The sequence below is a fragment of the Hyperolius riggenbachi genome, chromosome 1 (assembly GCF_040937935.1).
Source record: "Hyperolius riggenbachi isolate aHypRig1 chromosome 1, aHypRig1.pri, whole genome shotgun sequence".
NCBI lineage: Eukaryota > Metazoa > Chordata > Amphibia > Anura > Hyperoliidae > Hyperolius > Hyperolius riggenbachi.
The window spans coordinates 191,039,778-191,060,655 of NC_090646.1; the positions used below are offsets into that span (position 1 = coordinate 191,039,778).

At 42.9% G+C, this 20,878-nt stretch overlaps 1 protein-coding gene across 1 annotated transcript; it reads right to left on the bottom strand.

Annotated features, from left to right (window-relative positions):
- Positions 1-365: 365 nt before the first annotated feature.
- LOC137546850 (uncharacterized) lies at positions 366-15,998 on the bottom strand. Its single transcript, XM_068269791.1, has 7 exons — positions 15,587-15,998; positions 12,638-12,714; positions 12,231-12,298; positions 7,734-7,803; positions 3,637-3,728; positions 2,517-2,589; positions 366-525 (listed from the first exon to the last, which is right to left on the bottom strand). Exons 1-7 carry the CDS (start codon positions 15,844-15,846, stop codon positions 380-382), a joined length of 786 nt encoding a protein of 261 aa, XP_068125892.1. The 5' UTR covers positions 15,847-15,998; the 3' UTR covers positions 366-379.
- Between the last annotated feature and the right edge of the window lie 4,880 nt (positions 15,999-20,878).

Below are 20,878 nucleotides of genomic sequence, written 5' to 3' on the forward strand. Positions count from 1 at the left end.
TAAAGAGTATGTCTGGCATGATTCTTTGATGTCACCCTCCAGCAGTGCATGACTGCCTAGTTTGCCTATGCCTAAATAGTGGCATGGATGACCATGTAATTTAGGTGAGATTAATTAATTTCTTTGACCCTTGTAACTACTATTGGGTCAAGTCAGCAAGAACTGCTATCTGTACAAAGCTTTCCATAAGACACAATTATACTGCAAACTAATAAACAGCAAGTTTGTTGTGCATACGTGATGATGTATAGAATTATCTACCCATCTTAAAACATCAAACCTTTTATTTATTTTTACAGAAAAAAACAACTTAATACATTAACATGAGCACCTATAGAATAAGTGACACTAAAGGACACAGTGCATAGGAGACAGTGGTTTAATGTTGTGACCTCCAGTCAGGGTGTATGAGGTAATCTGCTCTGTATGGTCTGCAGAAAGGCGTGGCTTCAGTCAGGCTGCTCTGCATTGGAGTTCGGTGGCCTGTGTATAATGTGCGCAGCAACCTCTCCACAGCTGTGGTTTCTGAAACACAGAGCTTTATTAGCAACATATTACATTTGTAGTTCTGTGGCAGAGGTGTCAAACTCAAATACAAAGTGGGCCGAAATATTGTATACTGGGACCTAGTCGCGGGGCAAAATTGTACACTGGGACCTAGTCATGGGCAGAAATTGTACACTGCGACCTAGTCGCGGGCCAACCTCAATGTCTACTGGCCACCTTACTCCCTTATAAAGTTATCTCGTGTCTAGTCTAGTGGTCCTCCCTTCCCTATACAGTTCCCTGGTGTCTAGAGACCCCCACCTCCCTTATACAGTTCCCTAGTGTTTAGTGCTTCCCCCTACCTCCCCATATGGCTTCCCTGATCTAGGGCTTCAACTCCAATATAGCTTCCCTGGGTGGTCTAGAGTGGGCCATTCATAATGCAAAGTGGGGAAACCATTTGAGGGCCAAATTGAAAGGCTCTGAGGGCCAAATTTGACCCGCGGGGCGGAGTTTGCCATGTATGTTCTACAGTATATTAAAGAGACACTGAAGCGAAAAAAAAATTATGATATTATGATTTGTATGTGTAGTACAGCTAAGAAATAATACATCAGTCTAATTATTTCCAGTACAGAAAGAGTTAAAGGGAAGGTTCAGGGAGGGTATTGAAAAAATAAAAATCAATTTCCACTTACCTGGGGCTGCGCAGTACAGCCCGGAGGACGTCCGTTGACGTCACCGCGCCCGCGTGGGACGCAGAAGTGCCTGGCCTTGGAGAGCAGAAGAGCCCGACCTGGCAGCCGGCCTGGCCAGGTCGGGTCGGCCACCGGAGACCACCGGGAGCCTGCGGAGCGGCGGCGAGGGCACCTCCTGCCTGCAATGGGCTGGAGGAAGCCCCAGGTAAGTGGAAATTGATTTTTATTTTTTCAATACCCTCCCTGAACCTTCCCTTTAAGAAACTCCAGTTGTTATCTCTATGCAAAAAAAGCAATTAAGCTCTACGACTTTCAAAGTCGTGGAATGTTCAATGTGACATCCGCTCAAACCTTGTCATGAGGAACAGAGCTGGAACCAGGTGACTCATGCCCCAACCATGGAAAAAGAAAGGTGAGGTTCCGCTCGATGTTGCAAAAATATCAAAAATGACTTTATTGGGTACTAATGACACAGCACAAGATACACCGACATGTTTCGGACACACAATGGTCCTTAATCATAGCCTTTCAAAGTCGTGGAGAGGGCTGTTATCTGACTTTTATTATCTCAACCGTTCCTGAACTATTTACTTTCTCTCTGTCAGAGGAGAGGTCATTAGTTCACAGACTGCTCTGAACGACTGATTTTGAATGCTGAGTGTTGTGTAATCTGCACATATTATAGAATGATGCAATGTTAGAAAAAACACTATATACCTGAAAATTAAAATATGAGAATATTTTCTTTGCTTCTAATCTTCTAGTAATTATTCATAGTACACAACCAATTCACTATTCACTTTTTTTGCTTCACTGTCTCTTTAAAGATAAGCTTTAGGCAAATGAGTTTTGTAAAGGTTAAGGAAGGGTTAAATCTCCTGTCCAACTGACTTTCCCTGTTGGGGAGAAATCCCCCCACTTCATATACCTGTGACACCAAGGCCATATGCAATTAATTTTTTCACCTGAGTTTTTTCCTAGGAGATAATTTTCAACTTCTCTATAAACTAACTCAGCATCTTACAATTGAAAAAGTACCCAAAAGCTGGTGAAAAAGTACTATCAAAATTATTTTGTGTATTTTCTTGCTTGCTGGTGACTTTTCATTTTATGAAACGTTATGAAAATATCACCTAGGAGAACACTCAGGTGAAAAAGTGAATTGCATATGGGCCCAAGTGCCCTAATTTATGGCCATGAGTCACCAGAGCAAGAAAATGGTGAGAGCATTTGTTAACCCCTATCTACTCAGACTGGGTTTTAGGTGGAGAAAAGCTTCAAGTACCTCTCGTAATGTTACTTTTACAGCAGCATTACAGTTGTAGAAATTACCTTCTAATCCAGCATTCTGTTGCCACTGTTGTGCTGAAGGTATAAATTCAGGTTTCACAATTTCAGTCAACTTCTGTTGAAAAAAAAAAAAAAAAAAAAGAAAACCTGATAATGCATTTCTTAAGCGATCTCCTAGGCTGACAATTCCTTCCAGCTCTGTCACAGCAATGCAGGTATATAGGAAAGGTATCTATCCCATCGTTTTTGCCCCAGTCCCAGATTTGTTATATACCTCCACTATCTTGCTATATACATTTAGTAAAATCATTATTTGCAAAAGTGGCAATTGCAGGAAAATGGTAAAGTCTTATAAGTGATGATCATTTAAACAGTTTATTGCTTTAAATATGTTAATCAGCAGATCATCTGAAGAGTACCTGTTTTTCTGCAGGTCATTAGATCGCCACTGTCAGTCATAGACACATAAGATTTACAAAGAGTTAGGGAGGGTTCACATTTCCGTCAGCAGAAAAAAAACCAGTTGTTTTGCAGGTGAATTTTTGTTTTTAATGTGTGTTTTCCGTACACGCCATCCTCTTCAGGTAATAGCAGCTGACTATGGTGTTTTTTTTGCCCGCAAGCAAGAACTGCAGTATAGATGTGAACAAGCCCATTAATGAACATGGCTATGGGGCTCACAGCCAGGGGGAAACCCAGTGACCAGTGGTGATACCAGGGTCCGTTGCGGGCCTTGTGGAGGTATGCGGATGGCTCCTGAAATGCAAAGTAGTGCATGTGGAGTGCAGAAGAACTCCCCTCTCCAGGCTATATACTAGAGGGATCCCTCTGGCTACCTATAGTTGGGGGGCTACTTCCAGAGACCTATACTCGAGGCCCTTCTAGTGAACAACTACTGGGGGGTACCCAATACTGGCTACCTATACTGAGGAAAATTTCTGACTATACTGGCAAGTACCCGTAGCTATATAATACTGTACTGGGAGGCACCTCTGGCTACCTAAACTGGTTATTGACCTTCCCTAGTGAGTATATAGAGGTTTAAAAAGTTCCATATGAAATCAGGTGATATTGTATAAGATGACATTATCTTTTTAATTGGAAATGATGCACAGCTAAGAAAGATCCATTGAAGATATAATGATGGATGAGAGGTAATTACCTGATGAACAGCTGTCCTTTTTTTGCCCATCTCTATCTTCTGCATTTGCTTCTCAGTGACAAACCTTATCATTTTCTGGACAGCATCATGGTCTCCATTATTGATCAAAACAAATAAATAGGTTGGAGTTAAATTACAGAAATAAAAATTTAGTCAGAGATTAAGACCCAGACCCACTTTCCTCAGCCACCCCTCCTGAGTACTACTACTTCTACTGTATTAGTGCTACCTATCAAGTGGTGTAACTAAACAGTGAAGCTGTCATTGCCGTCCTCCTCCTTTCCACAATGTACAGGCTGACACCCAGGTCCCTGCAATGAGTATGGTGAAAACCTGTCTATGCTGATGCTGTTACCTCCTCCTCGAGTTGTCTCCTGTTCTGCGCTCCACTCCTCCCCTCAGGCCACTGGAAACTGAATGGCCAGGTGCTTGTTAGTGCTTGGTACCATCGCAGGAAAGGCGGCTCCCACATGGAGCCAGATCTGAGCAACATGTTGCGGTCCTCTGCCGCTGGGTAAGAGCACCATGTGCCAATGCTTTTTGGCTGCATTTAAATGCATCCCAATTACCCTGGCGGGCAACAGATGGGAGGCTGAACTACTCTGCAAAGTGCTGTGTTTTAGCCTCCTGTCTGAAAGAGTCCTCAGGGTCACGGTTGTGCGGAGGGGCGGAGAGCAGACATAGAAAACTTGAGGAGAGGATGACAGCAGCGATGTGCACAGGAAGTTATAAGACAGTTGCTCTGCAACACCACACCCAGCCTTCCCCCCCATCCAAGACCTGGACCTTTGTGGCCTTCCCAGAAATGTGGACCGGAGTTTACAACAGTTAAGCAGGGATCACACTTCAGTCTGCAGAAAACTGCCACATTTCCAGCACACTTAGCTGACAGCAGCTGAGTGTGGACAATAGGAATCGCATGTGGTGTGGAGTCAGTCAGACCTGTCACTGGTGGCTGCATGTTCCCTCCTCCTTTTTCCGATCTCCTTGGCAGCTGCATCTCTGCTGTCAGGATGGCAACAACATTACGTGCCACTGCAGTTGCCAAGGAGACACCAAACTTCGAGGGACTTCTCTGCACCTGTCGGCAGCCAGTGAGTATAAGTTACTTACTGCAAGTCTGCTGCAACACTCCAGTCCACATCACAGTCGTAATGAGGAAATCTGGGGGAAGGGCTTGGGGTAGTGGGTCATAGAGGGGAGGGTGCTTGAGCACCCAGAGGCTCCCTTCCCCGTGCATGTGACAAACTTTGCATCACTGTTGCATTGCGATCCTGTTTTTTTAGGATGTCCAGTGGAACTTACTGTGGGATGCAAAAGTTTGGGCAACCTTGTTAATCGTCATGATTTTCCTGTATAAATCGTTGGTTGTTACGTGTAAGTTTAATATCATATAGCAGACACACACAGTGATATTTGAGAAGTGAAATGAAGTTTATTGGATTTACAGAAAGTGTGCAATAATTGTTTAAATAAGTTTAGGCAGGTGCATAAATTTGGGCACTGTTGTCATTTTATTGATTCTAAAACCTTTAGAGCTAATTATTCGCACTCAAATTGGCCTGGTAAGCTCGGTGACCCCTGACCTACATACACAGGTAAATCCAATTATGAGAGGGTATTTAACCCTCCTGGCGGTCTATTAGAAACTGCCAGGGAGCAGCGCAGCAGGTTTTTTTTAATTTATTTTTTTTAATCATGTAGAGAGCCCAGGGCTCGCTACATGATAGCCGCTGTGCAGCGGCATCCCCCCACCCGCTTCGATCGCCTCCGGCGATCTGCGATCAGGAAATCCCGTTCAAAGAAAGGGATTTCCTGGAGGGCTTCCCCGTCGCCATGGCGACGGGCGGGATGACGTCACAGACGTCATCGACATTGTGACGTCAAAGGGAGTCCCGATCCACCCCTCAACGCTGCCTGGCACTGATTGGCCAGGCAGGGCACGGGGTCTGGGGCTGCGGCGCGGCGAGCGCCGGCTAATCCGCGCGGAGAGGCGGCGATCGGAGTGCACACGCAGCTAGCAAAGTGCTAGCTGCGTGTTGCAAAAAAAAATTATGCAAATCAGCCCAACAGGGCCTGAGAAATTCTCCTGCACGGGATAGCCCGAGCACAGCTTGGGCTTACCGCCAGGAAGGTTAGGGGAGTCAATTGTAAGTTTCCCTCTTCTTTCAATTTTCTCTGAAGAGTAGCAACATGGGGGTCTCAAAACAACTCTCAAATGGCCTGAAGACAAAAATTGTTCACCATCATGGTTTAGTGGAAGGATACAGAAAGCTGTCTCAGAGATATCAGCTGTCTGTTTCCACAGTTAGGAACATATTGAGAAAATGGAAGACCACAGGCTCAGTTCAAGTTAAGTCTTGAAGTGGCAGACCATGAAAAATCTTGGATAAACAGAAGCGGAGAATGGTGAAAACAGTCAGAGCCAACCCATAGACCAGCACCAACGACCTACAACATCATCTTGCTGCAGATAGTCACTGTGCATCGTTCAACCATTTGGCACACTTTACACAAGGAGATGCTGTACATGAGAGTGATGCAGAGGGAGCCTTTTCTCTGCCCAAAGCACAAACAGAGCCATTTGAGGTATGCTAAAGCACATTTGAACAATCCAGCTTCATTTTGGAAACTAAAATTAAGTTATTTGGGCATAACAAGGGGCGTTATGCATGGAGGAAAAAGAACACAGCATTCCAAGAAAAATACCTGCTACCTACAGTAAAATATGGTGGTGGTTCCATCATGCTGTGGGGCTGTGTGGCCAGTGCAGGGACTGGGAATCTTGTCAAAGTTGAGGGACGCATGGATTCCACTCAGTATCAGCAGATTCTGGAGACTAATGTTCAGGAATCAGTGACAAAGCTGAAGCTGCGCCGGGGCTGGATCTTTCAACAAGACATCAACCCTAAACACTGCTCAAAATCCACTAAGGCATTCATGCAGAGAAACTATTACAATGTTCTGGAATGGCCATCTCAGTCCCCAGACCTGAATATAATTGAAAATCTGTAGTGTGAGTTAAAGAGAGCTGTCCATGTTCAGAAGCCATCAAACCTGAATGAACTAGAGATGTTTTGTAAAGAGTTATGGTCCAAAATACCTATAACCAGAATCCAGACTCTCAGTGGAACCTACAGGAAGCGTTTAGAGGCTGCAATTTCTGCAAAAATAGAATATACTAAATATTGATTTCATTTCTTGTTTATGGTGCCCAAATGTATGCACCTGCCTAATTTTGTTTAAACAGTTATTGCACTCTTTCTGTAAATCCAATAAACTTAAATTTACTTATCAAATATCACTCTGTGTGTCTCCTATATAATATATTTAACTGACATTTTTTATTGTAACAACCAACGGTTTATACAGGAAAATCATGACTTAACAAGGTTGCCCAAACTTTCGCATCCCACTGTATGTAATATAAATGGAGCCTAAAACAACAAAGAAAGGCCGCTCCACTAGATTTGTGCCTGGAGCATGATATGCATACACCTGGGTGCGAAGACCAAGGACCACCCACCCCAACCTCTATGCAAAGAAGAAACTAATCCACACTCCAGGCATGCTTGCTTGCTTAAAAAAAATTGAGTCTATGACTAAGCATGCAGTGTGAAACGCGATGGAACTTTGTTGCTCCAGAATTGTAAGCACCCAATTTTTTCTCAAAATCTCCAAGCGACACCTCTGGAGTGTGGATCATTTTCTTCTTTGAAAGAAGCCTTACCCTAAAAAAAATGGTTAGTGAAGCAATAAAGCAATATTGCCATTCACAGCATATGCCACTAAATGTGTCATTGAAACTCAAAGCCATTCTGAAGCAAAGGTCAGGAAACCTATTAGTAAATGCAGCCTTGCACTTACAGTAAAAGACCTGATAATCCCAGCAATTCTGAAAGAGTCAGATGTTCAGTTTAGCTGTACATGACTGAGGTTAAGTCAGGAATACCTTCTGTCTGACCAGTAAAGCTTGCGGAGTATGTTGTTTTATTATAATATAATATTTGGTGCTGGCATATCACAGTCCTTCTACAAGGCCCTAATGGCGTTTCCAATATTAGTGCTTATCCCGTTTCTCTGTACAGTTAGGTTACCTTTGTCACTAGCCAGTTTCAGCCAGGCTTGAGCTGCTGTGTTGGAATCTGTCTCACGGAAAATGAACACCTATAGGAGCACAAAGCAGACCCATGAGCTCTTCAAGGCAAGGTTAAGGACAACTAAAGTGAGAAGGATATGGAGGCTGCCATATTTATTTCCTTTTAGGCAATACCAGTTGCCTGGCTGTCCTGCTGATCCGCTGCCTCCAATCAGAGCCGGGACAAGGTCCTCCAGCACCCAAGGCTGAGACACCAAAGTGCGCTCCCCATCCCCCCCCCACACACTGATTGCTATTAGACTAAGAGGCGCCACAGGGCCCACAACCTCCCCAACACCTTAATATCTAGTTATCTGGCTTGCAGTCACTGCCATGTATCCCTTTTTCTTATTTCTCTCTGCTTCAAACACAATTAGGAATGACAGCTGAATGAATTCTGCGCCCCCCTCCTACACTGCGCCCTGAGGCTGGAGCCTCTGCAGCCTATGCCTCGGCCCGGCCCTGCCTCCAATACTTTTAGCCATAGACTCTGAACAAGCTTGCAGCAGATCAGGTGTTTCGGACATTATTGTCAGATCTGACAAGATTAGCTGCATGCTTATTTCTGGTGTTATTTAGACACTACTGCAGTTAAACAGATCAGCAAGGCAGCCAGGCAACTGGTATTATTTAAAAGGAAATAAATATGGTATCCTCCATATTCTACTCACTTCAGTTGTCCTTTAAAATGCACTTTTAGATGTTTGTATTCCTCTATCTGTGCAGTAGTATTGTATGTGGTGTGTTCTCTGCTAAGCACACATTTCTGGAAACAAACAGCAGGAATCAGGAACATAGACTGCATATAGAATACCACAAAAGGAAGAGAATTGGCTATTGGGTGCATGCAAAAAACTCTTATTATTTATTTATTCAAAAAAAAAAGACATAAATACAAGTATACAAAAATACATATGAGTTACCCCTCACTCATCACAACCTGAAGGAGGCTGCAGTCCTCCAAAGTAACAAAGTTCCTAGTACTTTTGTGCACATGAAGTGATCTTGAGCGAATAGCAGAAAAGCTTACTATACAACATATCCAAGTGCAACTTCCAAGAGACTGTAGATGGCAGTTATAGTAGCACAAAGAAGCAGATTCCACATGCAGGATTAGTAGCAAATGAGAGGAGTTACTAGTTTTAGTAGCTGATGAGGTTGCGAGATGCAGCAAGGCACAGCAAGCATAGTGCATAAAGCCAGTTGTCACTAGATTCATTTCCAATTTTAGGCACATTTTATGGCAAAAAAACTCATCAAGAATGGTCATTGCAACATCCCTACTTATCAGAGTAGCATAGCGAGCGCTACGAACCCGCAGGGGCTCAGGGCAGGTCGAGTGCCATTGTCAATCAGCAGGCATAAGTTTGCAGCGCTCGTTATGCTACTCTGATAAGGCATGTTAACTTTGATAAGGTGTGATATTTGAGTTATCACGGTTTAGTTAATCAAGCCCTATATGTGTCGGAGCACCATAAACAACAGAGTTAATATTCTGTTGCACATTTTAGGCTCTCTCTACCCAATCAAAATGAATTGACTGATGAAGAATCGGGATTGCATTGTGTACCTAATGTACAGAAAACTGCTGATTTTAATGTGAGTGTAACTAGTGTTGAGCCGAAATTTTCAAAATTTCGCGTTACTATGAATAACTATAAATTTGCTATTACGATGCGAAATTATGGTAGCGTAATTGCCATTAAAATCGTAATTGAAAATACCATAAGCTTAATTTTCAACGCGTAATTTCGCGTTTCGTTCATAACGTAATTTCGCGTTAAACCATAACGTAATTTCGGGTTAGCTTATTTTTCGCGAAATTTAGCTTATTTTTTTTCGCGTTTTTGTCTGTATGGCGAATTTTGATGCGAAATATCACTACATGGCGAATTTTACATGCGTAACGCGAAAAACGATGCGAAAATTAACGCTTACAGTAATATGAACTATCGCAAAATTACGTTATGTAACTACGCTTACAAACGGTTGCATGCAAGGCAAACGTAATTTCGCGATACCCACTGTAATGCGAAAATTACTCGGAAATTACGCTTACGCGGAATTTCACGAAATCCTTCTTCATTACGATTATGTACTTACGGCCATAATCGTAATTACACTAATTACGCGAAATTTCGCGAAATCGTAATTAAGTCATTACGCTCATCTCTAAGTGTAACTGATGCCGAATTTAATGACAATGCATTGCTTGTGTTAATAGTCACTTGCAGTGGTGCAAGAGCTGCAGAGGCTCAATCTGCAGACAATTCTACTTCTAGCTCTGACGCCATGGGCATGGCCGCCTCTGAGACTCAGCTACTGAGCTCATTTGCCACTTGTCTACTGAGACCAACTTGTAGTGCTCTTTGTTTTAAGAGCACTACCGAGTGCCCCAAGTCTGGAATAGGTTAGAAGCCTAAACTTTAGTCCTGGAAAGAGACCTTAGCAGAAAGTGTATTGGAACAACTGGAAGATATACTGGGAGACCTTACCCACTGAGGGCAGTAAGAATTAAAGGATCAGGAGACAGCTCATTGTACTCAAATGTATTCAGGGGACAGTTGTTTAAAGTGTCTCATAAAATTTGCCATGCAGGCAACCTGGGTATTGGGAAGACCACTGTCCAAGCAATCAGCACAGGCAGACAAGCCACGACTTACCGGTATAACATTTTTTATCTATATTGTATCTGAGTGTGGTCTCGGGCAGACAATGCGGTTATGTGAAGCTGCTCATGCGATTGTATAAGCAGTGTGCTCCCATGCAGCAATACAGCGCAAAGTAATGTGCCTAGTTTGAACGCACTGTCACTAATATAGGGTGATCACTTAATTATAAAAACTGTATTTCTATAGAATAAAATAAAAATGCAACAGTAGAAGTACTTTGCACAGTACAAGTGAAATCCTATGAAAATTGCAGAAAAAATTACAGTGTTTTTGCAATCAGTGAAAAATGTACGCACACCGGAGGTAGAAGGGATCTGTGATTACCATGTTATTTCCATGCCCTTGTGATTGGCAATACACAATGTTGCAAACATCCAAGGGCACTGTTATAAAACATGGTGATAGCATAACCCTTTTACCACCATTGAGCTGCGATTTTTCAATGATTGCAAAAGCACTGCACTTCTCATGTGTGATAATTGATTCTTTTTTGCCACAAACTGTGGTAGCAAATGAACTCGACATAAAAAGTGAAAAATGCGATCGCACACAATGCTGATTGCGATTTTTGATGTGAAAGGGACCTAACAGAGGTGTTGTTAGCATCCCACACCATCCAGAGCACTTATGGGCAACAAATAAGGTGGAAATGTGCAGCACACTTAGGCCACATACACACATCAGACTATAGTCTTTGGAAAATGAAAGATCACAGACTAATCTTACCACCCTTCATGTAATATGAGAGCCATACTCTACACAGTCTTTTCTATGGAGCTGCACTCCCCATCAGACAGAAATCTTTGCAAGATGCTGCACACACAGATGCTGTACAGACACAAAAGATCAGTATCTGCAAAAGATCTGTTCCTGCCAAAGATCCGTTCCTGCAAATTGCAATGATAGTCTATGAGATCTGCAGATCATCATACACACATCATTTAACTGACATTCATCTGCAGATCAGATCCACCAGGATGGATTTTCAGATCTGCAGATGATTGCTTGATCTGCAGATGAATGTCAGTTAAATCATGTGTGTATGATGATCTGCAGATCTCATAGACTATCATTGCAATTTGCAGGAATGGATTTTTGTCAGGAACAGATCTTGGTACTTATCCGTTAGCCGGGCGCATCCGGCAGGTGGCGCTAATTACTATTCCCCCTCCAGGCCGACATGGATAGTAGGGAAAGATGTAATTCTGGTGGAGTTTTGTCGCCACCTGCCGGATGTGCCCGGCTAACGGATAAGTACCCAGATCTTTTGCAGATACTGATCTTTTGTGTCTGTACAGCATCTGTGTGTGCAGCATCTTGCAAAGATTTTTTTTTGATGGGGCGTTCAGCTCCATAGAAAAGACTGTGTAGAGTATGGCTCTCATACTACATGAAGGGTGGTAAGATTGGTCTGTGATCTTTCATTTTCCAAAGACTATAGTCAGATGTGTGTATGAGCATTTAGGGAGGTGTGATGAAAAATGGGTGTGGTTACAAAAGAGTGGGACCAAATACTGGGCAAAACAAATGTGCAGTATGAACCTAGATTGCATGCTGCAGACACTGTATTAGGCCCCCCGCACACTGCAAATCCGATTTGCGATTCCGATTTTCCCTGGATGCTATCAAAAGAAAAATGCAGAAAAAACGCAGCATGCAGTACCGATTAAAAATGAGAAATCGTAATCGCATGTAAAAAAGCTATTAAAATCACAAATTGGATTTGCATGTAGTGTGCAGGAGGCCTAACTGTGTATCGCGCTCATTTCACCTGACTACTATACCTGGTTATTGTCTCGGAGAGCTCCTCTGTGTTCCTTATGTACAGGTGAATTCTTTCTATAGACTTTTCCTGCAAGATATTGTAACAGCATTAAGGCTTTATGCACGAAGTACAAGTAATGGCTGCTGTATCAGAGCTAGACATTACGCCAGTGGTTTCACAGTGCACCTATCACAGAAATCCCATTTACATTGCTGATATCACAAGTGTGGTCCCACTTACACACTGTAATCAGGAGAGCAGGCATAAAAGAAATACAGGAGCATTTATTGTAAAGAATGGGAATTATGCTCTCCACAAAATCATTTCTGATTGTTTTCAATCTATTACATCCAAAGAGGATTTGAAAATGAAATTGTTGATAAGAAATGATGAAATACATGTAAATATATACATCTGTGTCAGTACCTTTGCCTCCTAAAGAGCTTGCTCCCTCGCAGTTGTAATATCCTGGCATATTATGCAGGGTGGTGACCAGAAATATCCTGCAGTGGGCAGAAGAGAGCAAAGAACCCTTTCACTGGAAAGCTGAGGCAAAGTCACAAAACAGAAACCTCAAACCACAAGATATTTATGGAGGGTAATGTATAGTCGCCACTTACTTATAATAATTCCTAAAGTATTGCAGTTGCTGTCCATCCATGACAACCGAACAGATTAATGGCTCTTGGCCACACACCATACAATTAAAAGATCCAATTTTACACTAATTCAATAAATACGATCAGTTGTCCTGAAAAATCGAACGTTTTTTTTCATTCGTTCAAGAAATCTGATTGAATTTCCCATTCTTATTCGATAAGATCGGGAGTGTTGGATTTTTCTGATCAATTTATATGACAATTTAATTGTGTGTGGTAGATTGTCAATTACTTGATGTACAGACATAAGACTTTTTCAGAGTTTTCAATAATTTTTTTCATAATTGGGGAAAAATTTAACGTGTGTGGTACAGTGGTCAGATTTTTGGAATGTTACATCCAATCACAAAAATTGATTGCAATTCTTGAATTGAGGCCTCTTTCACAGCGGGACGTTAAAGTCGCACGTTAAAAATTATAACGCAGACTAACGCACAGCAATACAAAGTCTTTGCGAAATTCACAGAGCACACGTTGCATTGTGTGTAACGTGTAGCAATATTTAGACTGTGCTGCATGCTGTGCGTTTAGCAATACATTTGCTGTGTTATGTGTGCTGCACATGCTCAGTAATTTTTTTTATTATTTTTTTTTTAATGTAACGCATGCGCCATTTTCGTTCCATCAGTATGCAACTAAAACGGCGCACCAAGAGACACATAACGCAGTGTAAAATAACATCCATTTTCATAATCTACATGCGCTGCGTTAAGGGCACGTTGTACGACTTTATCGTCGCATCAAACGCAACGTCCCATTGTGAAAGAGGCCTGAAAATATATGGTATTTAAAAATTGTATGGCGTGTGGCCACCTTAAAGTGACTCCGAGCTCAGACTAAAAATAAAATTTGAACTTACCCGGGGCTTTCTCCATCCCAGCCCTGGTCGGGACGTGACAGCACGGCGCATGCGCGGTTTAATCGCACATGCGCCGTGCTGTCAGCCGGCCGCCATCATGACGCGCGGCGGCCGGCGTGTGACGTCATTCGTGACGTATAAGGAAGGAGAAGGCCCGACACTCGCCAGTGTCGCCCGGGGGACCGGCCTGTACGCGCTATGCGGACAGCCGCCGGGAGAAGAGCCAGGAGGCCGGCGTGGGACGTCCCGACCAGGGCTGGGATGGAGAAAGCCCCGGGTAAGTTCAAATTTTATTTTTAGTCTGAGCTCGGAGTCCCTTTAAAGAGAACCCGAGGTGGGTTTGAAGAATATTATCTGCATACAGAGGCTGGATCTGCCTATACAGCCCAGCCTCTGTTGCTATCCCAAACCCCCCTAAGGTCCTCCTGCACTCTGCAATCCCTCATAAATCACAGCCACGCTGCTGACAAACAGCTTGTCAGAGCTGGCTGTGTTTATCTCTATAGTGTCAGTCTGCTGCTCTCCCCGCCTCCTGCAGAACTCCGGTCCCCGCCTGCATCCCTTCCCTCCCTGCTGATTGGAGGGAAGGGACGGGGGCAGGGACCGGAGCTATGCAGGAGGCGGGGGAGCAGCTGAGACTGACACTACAGATGTAAACACAGCCTCACAACACGGCTGTGATTTATGAGGGATTGCAGAGTGCAGGGGGACCTTAGTGGGGTTTGGGATAGCAACAGAGGCTGGGCTGTATAGGCAGATACAGCCTTTGTATGCAGATAACATTCTTTAAACACACCTCGGGTTCTCTTTAAGGCTTCTTTTTTATCACATTGCTTTTCCCTGCAATTTAGTAGCGCTTGCGATTGGCTGCTAAAATACAGCATGCAGCACTTTTCCGCACTGCAACTAAATGAAGCGCACCAGTGGAAAAGAGGCACCGCGATTATCATGTTAATCGTAGCACCCTTGCGATAGGCAAAATGAGAGAGCTCTTATGATTGAATCGGAGCGCAGCCTGTGGAAAATGGCCCTTAGGGCCTGTACACATTGAAAATCGTCAAGTGCAATCGCAATGTGATTTTAAAATGACATATGATGCTGTGATTTGTGTTTTTTCTTGCTTTCTTTTTAATGCATTTGTGTTTTTCTTGTGATTGGTGATTGGCTAAAAGCCCTTTAACAGAAAGTTGCAAGGTCTCCTGGGATTTGACGTTGAAAAAACTGCATTGCGCTTTTGTATGCGATTTTTGAAACGCAGCACTCGAAAAGTGCTGCAGTCACTGCGATTGCAATTTTTGTAAAATTGCATCGCACCGCAGTTCATTATGATTTTCATTCTTTTTAAAAAGCTTTGCGATTGAAAAAAACACAGCGCAAGGCAGCCAGTATGTACAGGCCCTTAGGCTAGGTTCACAGTGGGTGTGACATTACCTGTAAAAGCTGGAAAGTAACGGAACAGCAAAGACGCATGTTACTCGCGTATTCTGTTGCATACAGTGAAGCATACAGTCAATGAAATGTATGCTTTACTGTCACTACAAGCTTGCACAGTGGACGTAAATTTTACCATCCAATATGCAAATGACAGAACATCATGAAGTTTGCATAAAGCACTACTGTACATGCACACAATGCGCATGTTGCTTAGTGTAACGCATGCTACACAATCAGCACAACAAGCACTCAGAATTTCGACCAATTCCTCCCTTGCAATCTGCTAAAGTGCTCATAGACATAGAATCATTGCATGCACATAGGCTTATCCTATTTAGGCTTTGTTGTACATTCCACTACAGGTCACTGTGGCAGTCTCTGCCATTTCACAAGTATACTCTGTCACACACAAACACAGCTTACTCAGGTGGGTGAGGCTTGTTCATCCTGGTGGCTGAGCTGGGCCTCATGGCTGCCTGACAGTCTCTATCCAGTTCCTTTTCCCTGTATTCTCCAGCATACACAGTGGCACTTTTGGCTCTTCCAGCGGCCTGCTGGGTGTGCTGCTGCTGCGCTCTGTATGCGATCTCATCATATTTTGTCTGCGCGGCGGTAGGTTGATGATAGTTGGGCCGCACAAATGATTGAAAGTTGGCATTGTGGTACATGAAATACTTTTCCATGTTCACAGGCAGACTGCCAAGGCTCTCATTTGTACAATGTGGCGTTCTGAAGAGGAAATCTAACAAGTGCTTCTACTTTCATCAAACTCCTCTTCTGCAGCTAGCTTGGAATGCTCAGCTCTGTTGACATCTGTTGCCCGGCAACCATATATAGCATGGTACTTGACCCTCGTTACTCGGTGACAACCACATCAAAAGGTGTACCAGAGGAAACACTAAATATCAATTACTATGCAGTGAGAACAGAGAATGCAGGCTGAGCAATTTGAAGAGGCAGATATATAATGCATAAAGTATAAAAGAAAAACTCACCTTTTTCTACAAAAAAAGAAAATAAAAAAATCCTGAGTGAAGGCTAAGTTCATATTGCAATGGCTTTCAAAAATCGGTGCATCGGTAACACAGGCATCACAACACATGGTACCATGTAGCCATACCTTTGTTGTTGGCGGGTTATGTTCTTACAATAGAATACGACACATTGTAGAAGCAACGCACTCGTGAATTCTCCCATTGTGGGAGCAATGCCCCACATTTTGTGCGATTATAATGTGCATTATAATGCACCACATTGTGCATTGTGTGACGCACTCTGATTCTTGGCCACTTACTGCGATTTCGGTCACGGTTTTGGAAACATAACGCGATCCTCAGGAACATTAGAAGTGCGTACACTGCACTGTCTGATGTCCTCATCCATGCGTTGCGATCCACAGAGGTATTGCAACACCCAGTTGCTAACAAATTCCTGCAAGCACATTGCGATTTTCATCCATTGTAATGAATAGAAATCACAACATTGGGAAGAATTGTATCAAAACACAAGTGCAGTGCGTTGTAATGTCCCGTGCATTTCCTGATGCACTCAAGTGGGTAGGGGCCTAAAAGCATAAACACGCTTGCAGCTTTGGCCTTCTCCAACAATGTTTTGAGATCATTTCGTTGCCTTTGCAGGAATATACGGGGGTCCCCTTTAGCCCAACTGACTATTAGCAACTGGGCATGCTTAAAAGCCACCCGCGATCATTATTGCTCTCTCCCTCTGCAGTTAAACAACAGTCATCTGGAATGGGTTTCCAGCATGCCTGTTTGCTAACAAGCATTTGATAAATGTCAGGGGGGAACCTGAACACACTTTAAAAGATCCAAGTACAGTACCCAATAAGCTAATGATATACCTGAGGCCAGAAACCCACTAGGGGTGATTTTCTGAGCACTTTGTGATTTGAAAACTCTTGCTTTGGGTGTGATCCCACTTGAGCGATGTGTTTTTAAAAAAATCCCCCATAGCACTGCATTAGTAAGTACTTTTTCAAATCACTACACTTAGAAATCGCTCCTAGTGGGTTTCTGGCCTGAAATCTGATCACTGTGAAGGTGGCCATTAGGGATGGAATTTTCCATGGCACAGGTTCTCCATCACTGACCTTCCATCCCATAATATCCAGCATTACCTCTGATATGAAGTCATCTGGCCAGCAGGGATGGAGTCCCTACTTACCAGTTGGGACACACTGGTTCACCTACGCCACTGGCCAGCTGACTTCAGGTCAGATTTGGGATGGAAGCGAGTTCGATCGATATTCTCAATCAATTGCACTGTTTGAAAAATCGTTTTAATCTATCATACACTATTACATTTTCTGGAAAATTGATCAGAATTTTCCACCACAGTTGATTAGAAAATTGTTCATTGCTCAAATTTAGAAAACCAATCAGTTCTACTTGATCAGAAAAAAAGCAAAAAACTTTTCATTTGATTTTTCTATGCAATGGATCAGCTGAGCGTTAAACATTACCTGCTTCCAGCAGTGGGACGGGCGTTCACTTTCCTCTTCATAAAAGCTCGGTGCTGTGCAGACGATCACAACATGGCTCCCATCATGTGAGCAGTCAATTACCATATGGCTGGCATCATGTGACAGGTATTGTGAGCCACGTGGTAATTGGCTGGCTGTGGCTACATAAAAAGGCGTGAAGAGGACCTTTCCTGCCGCCGGAAGCAGGTAATGTATAACATTACTATGATATAGAGTTTGTATGTTCTACCTGTTTCCATGGGTTTCCCTTGGGCACTCTGGTTTTTTTTTCCCACTTCTGCAAAACATTCCAGTAATTTAATTTGCTTCCTTTTAAATTGACCCTAACCTATTGTATCATCATTAATTTATATTACATCAATATACCGTATTTTGTGGCGTTATACAGACAGGTTAGAGAAAACATTTGCATTACACATATTGTGATAAGTAGACATAAAAGAATTAGTCAGCAAATACAGCAATACCAAAAAAAACAGTAGAGGAGAGGGCTGAGCCTATATGAGGTAACATTCTCAGGAATATTAGTGATATCAGACTATGATAGGAACATTAGATTGTGAGCTCCTCTAAGGGACAGGTAGTGACATGAATTATTCAGTGTACTCTGCAAAGTGCTGTGGAAAATGTCAGCACTAGATAAATGCATAATACTAATAATAGAGTAAGAAGGAAATTGCATCTTCCAAGGCACAGGGCTGCATCCATTCACATAGTGCATCTCGAAGAAAATGCTGCAAATATAATTCTAGGCATGGCCATGCCTCCCAGCTCATAATGTCCCCTCAGTATATAAATAAATTCAGCATCCCTCAGGTTGAAGAATAAATAAGACTGTACCTAGGGACAGAACTTGACCTTCCTCACCAGAAAAACTCACACAGACACTTGTATTTTACTTGTAACAGAAAATCCTGCAATAGCTTTCAGTCTAAATATGGTAGCTGGCGTTCAATAAGAAAAGATCAAGCAGTAATTGGTGACAATTCCACTTCAGTGACTGGGCAGCAGCAGGATGTGGTGGTCGTAATAACTCTGGAAGCAGCAATATCCTGTCAGGCAATTTTACTTCACAACAGCATGAAACGAGATGCAGTAAATGTGTGGGCACCCAGCAATGGACTCTACAGTCTTATCATCAGCATTTTCTTTCATAATACTGTAGGTCCCAACTTAAGGAAAAAATGATTTGTGCTTGGACAGTATAAGGGGCAAAGTCTTATTTGGGGTTTTTACTGCTGTCTAAGGTTCCTATCTGTGAGAATTCTCATGACTTCCTATCCAGAGAGGGGAAAACCACTTTCTGTAAGATGGGGAAGCATTAAAAAGGCACTGCAATGACATACAGTAGAATGTAGTAAATTATTCAGGATACACACTTTTTATGGTAATTTTCCCGCTTTTAGCAACCTATATCTCTATATCGCTGTATATTGAATATAGCCCCTCCCAGTGCTGCTTATCCTAGACTGATTAGCTATGCAGGAGGTAAAGGAAATGAGTAAACAGTTCTCTGATAAAGGCACTGACAGCAATAATAGTTAGCAATTATAGTTCCTCCTCTGACAGGGAGGTTGCACACAGAAAGACAAGACTTCTAACAGCAATTACTTCTCTGCACATAGCTACTGAGCTACAAGTGAAGCGATGGCTACTCAGGTGAATCAGGGAGAGTTCCATTCCCATCAGCAACCCCAGTGACACCTACTGAGGCAGCACTGAGTTGTATTGAGAAGTTGTATTGTGCTGACAGCACAGCTCTAAACTGCAGCTCAATTTGTTGTAAATTGTAAACAACAAAGATGATTTCTGTAAGATCTCAGCAACACTGCTGTGGAGTAGCAAAACTCAGAGAAGCTCTGCACTGTCTGTAGCACAACTCAAGGAACCTTCATAAATGACCTGCTGTGGGTGTGGAGATACAGATCTTCACACCTCATACATTCCTGCATCTCACCACATTCCAACATCCTCAAAATATCCGCTCCAATCCTGTTATTTTACACAGTTGGAGTTCTCCAGACAAAGATGGCTAATCTTGCATACCATATTATTTATAACCTGTGAAATTTAGCCAAGCAAATCTGAACATTATTGAAATGGAAATGTGGGGTGGTATGGACTATTATTCTAATAAGAGGGAAATAATTACTGTAATTAGATTTAACTGATATCCAAAGCCTCAGCTCAAAGAATCTGAGGATATGGACCTGAACTCTTGCACAGGACAGAAGGAAAACAGAGGGAAATGTGCCTTTATGTATTTAGAGAGTTTAGCATGTCTAATTCCCCCTCATCTGTGACTAATCACAAGTGTAATTTGATCTCTTCAGCTGTGTCAGCTCAGGAATCGCCTCTGTCATGGCAGAGGTGTTAATTTGTAAACATAGAATGTTAACCCTATGTTTGCTTCCATGAAAGCAGGAAGTAGACACACTGCAGATTTATTGCAGGGTTTGTATCAGCTCAAACAAATAAATATTTTTCTTTAAAGGTCATTATGATGTTGCTCATCTTTCAGAGCAGAGCGTAAGTTCCAATTTCAGGTCTACTTTAGTTAACTAGATTCTGGTGTCAATTGTAGTTCTAGACATCTCTAGTGATCCTAGACAATACCAAGTGGGGATATCAGTTATAATTGTTAATTATATAATTGTTGTATGACTATTGTGCCTGGATCATATCGTGTCACACTGGGCGATCAGCAAAACGCTGCTACTAATGTATCCCTATGGATACATTCACACAGCAGCATATGCAGCGTTTTGGGGCAATTGCGCTGCCATTCTCATTCTATTGAACAGGAATCACAAGCGCAAATCACGCTGAATCGCAAGACTTTGTCCGCAAATCGCGCTGAGTGTGAACTCGCCCTAACAGTCTGCTAGCGGCGATCGCCACTGGCAGAATGTTGACAAAACGGAGCTCTGTCGCTCAAGCGGGGATGAGCATGCATTGGCGCGCGCATTCCCTGCTAATTTCCGCCCACCGTTCCTTTCGGCGTTAGGGGGCCTTGGGGCTGCCACTTTCCTGATGCCTATCAGCGTTAGGTGCTCGGGAAGGGGTAAGCTCAGTGATGTAGATATACAGTACATCACTAGCTTCTAAAGAGCGCAGGGCACATGTCAGCAAGCGCCCATAAGTATATGAGGTATCCCACCCACAGTGCATCACTGCTGAATATGCAAATCATCACTGTGTTGTCGCTACAA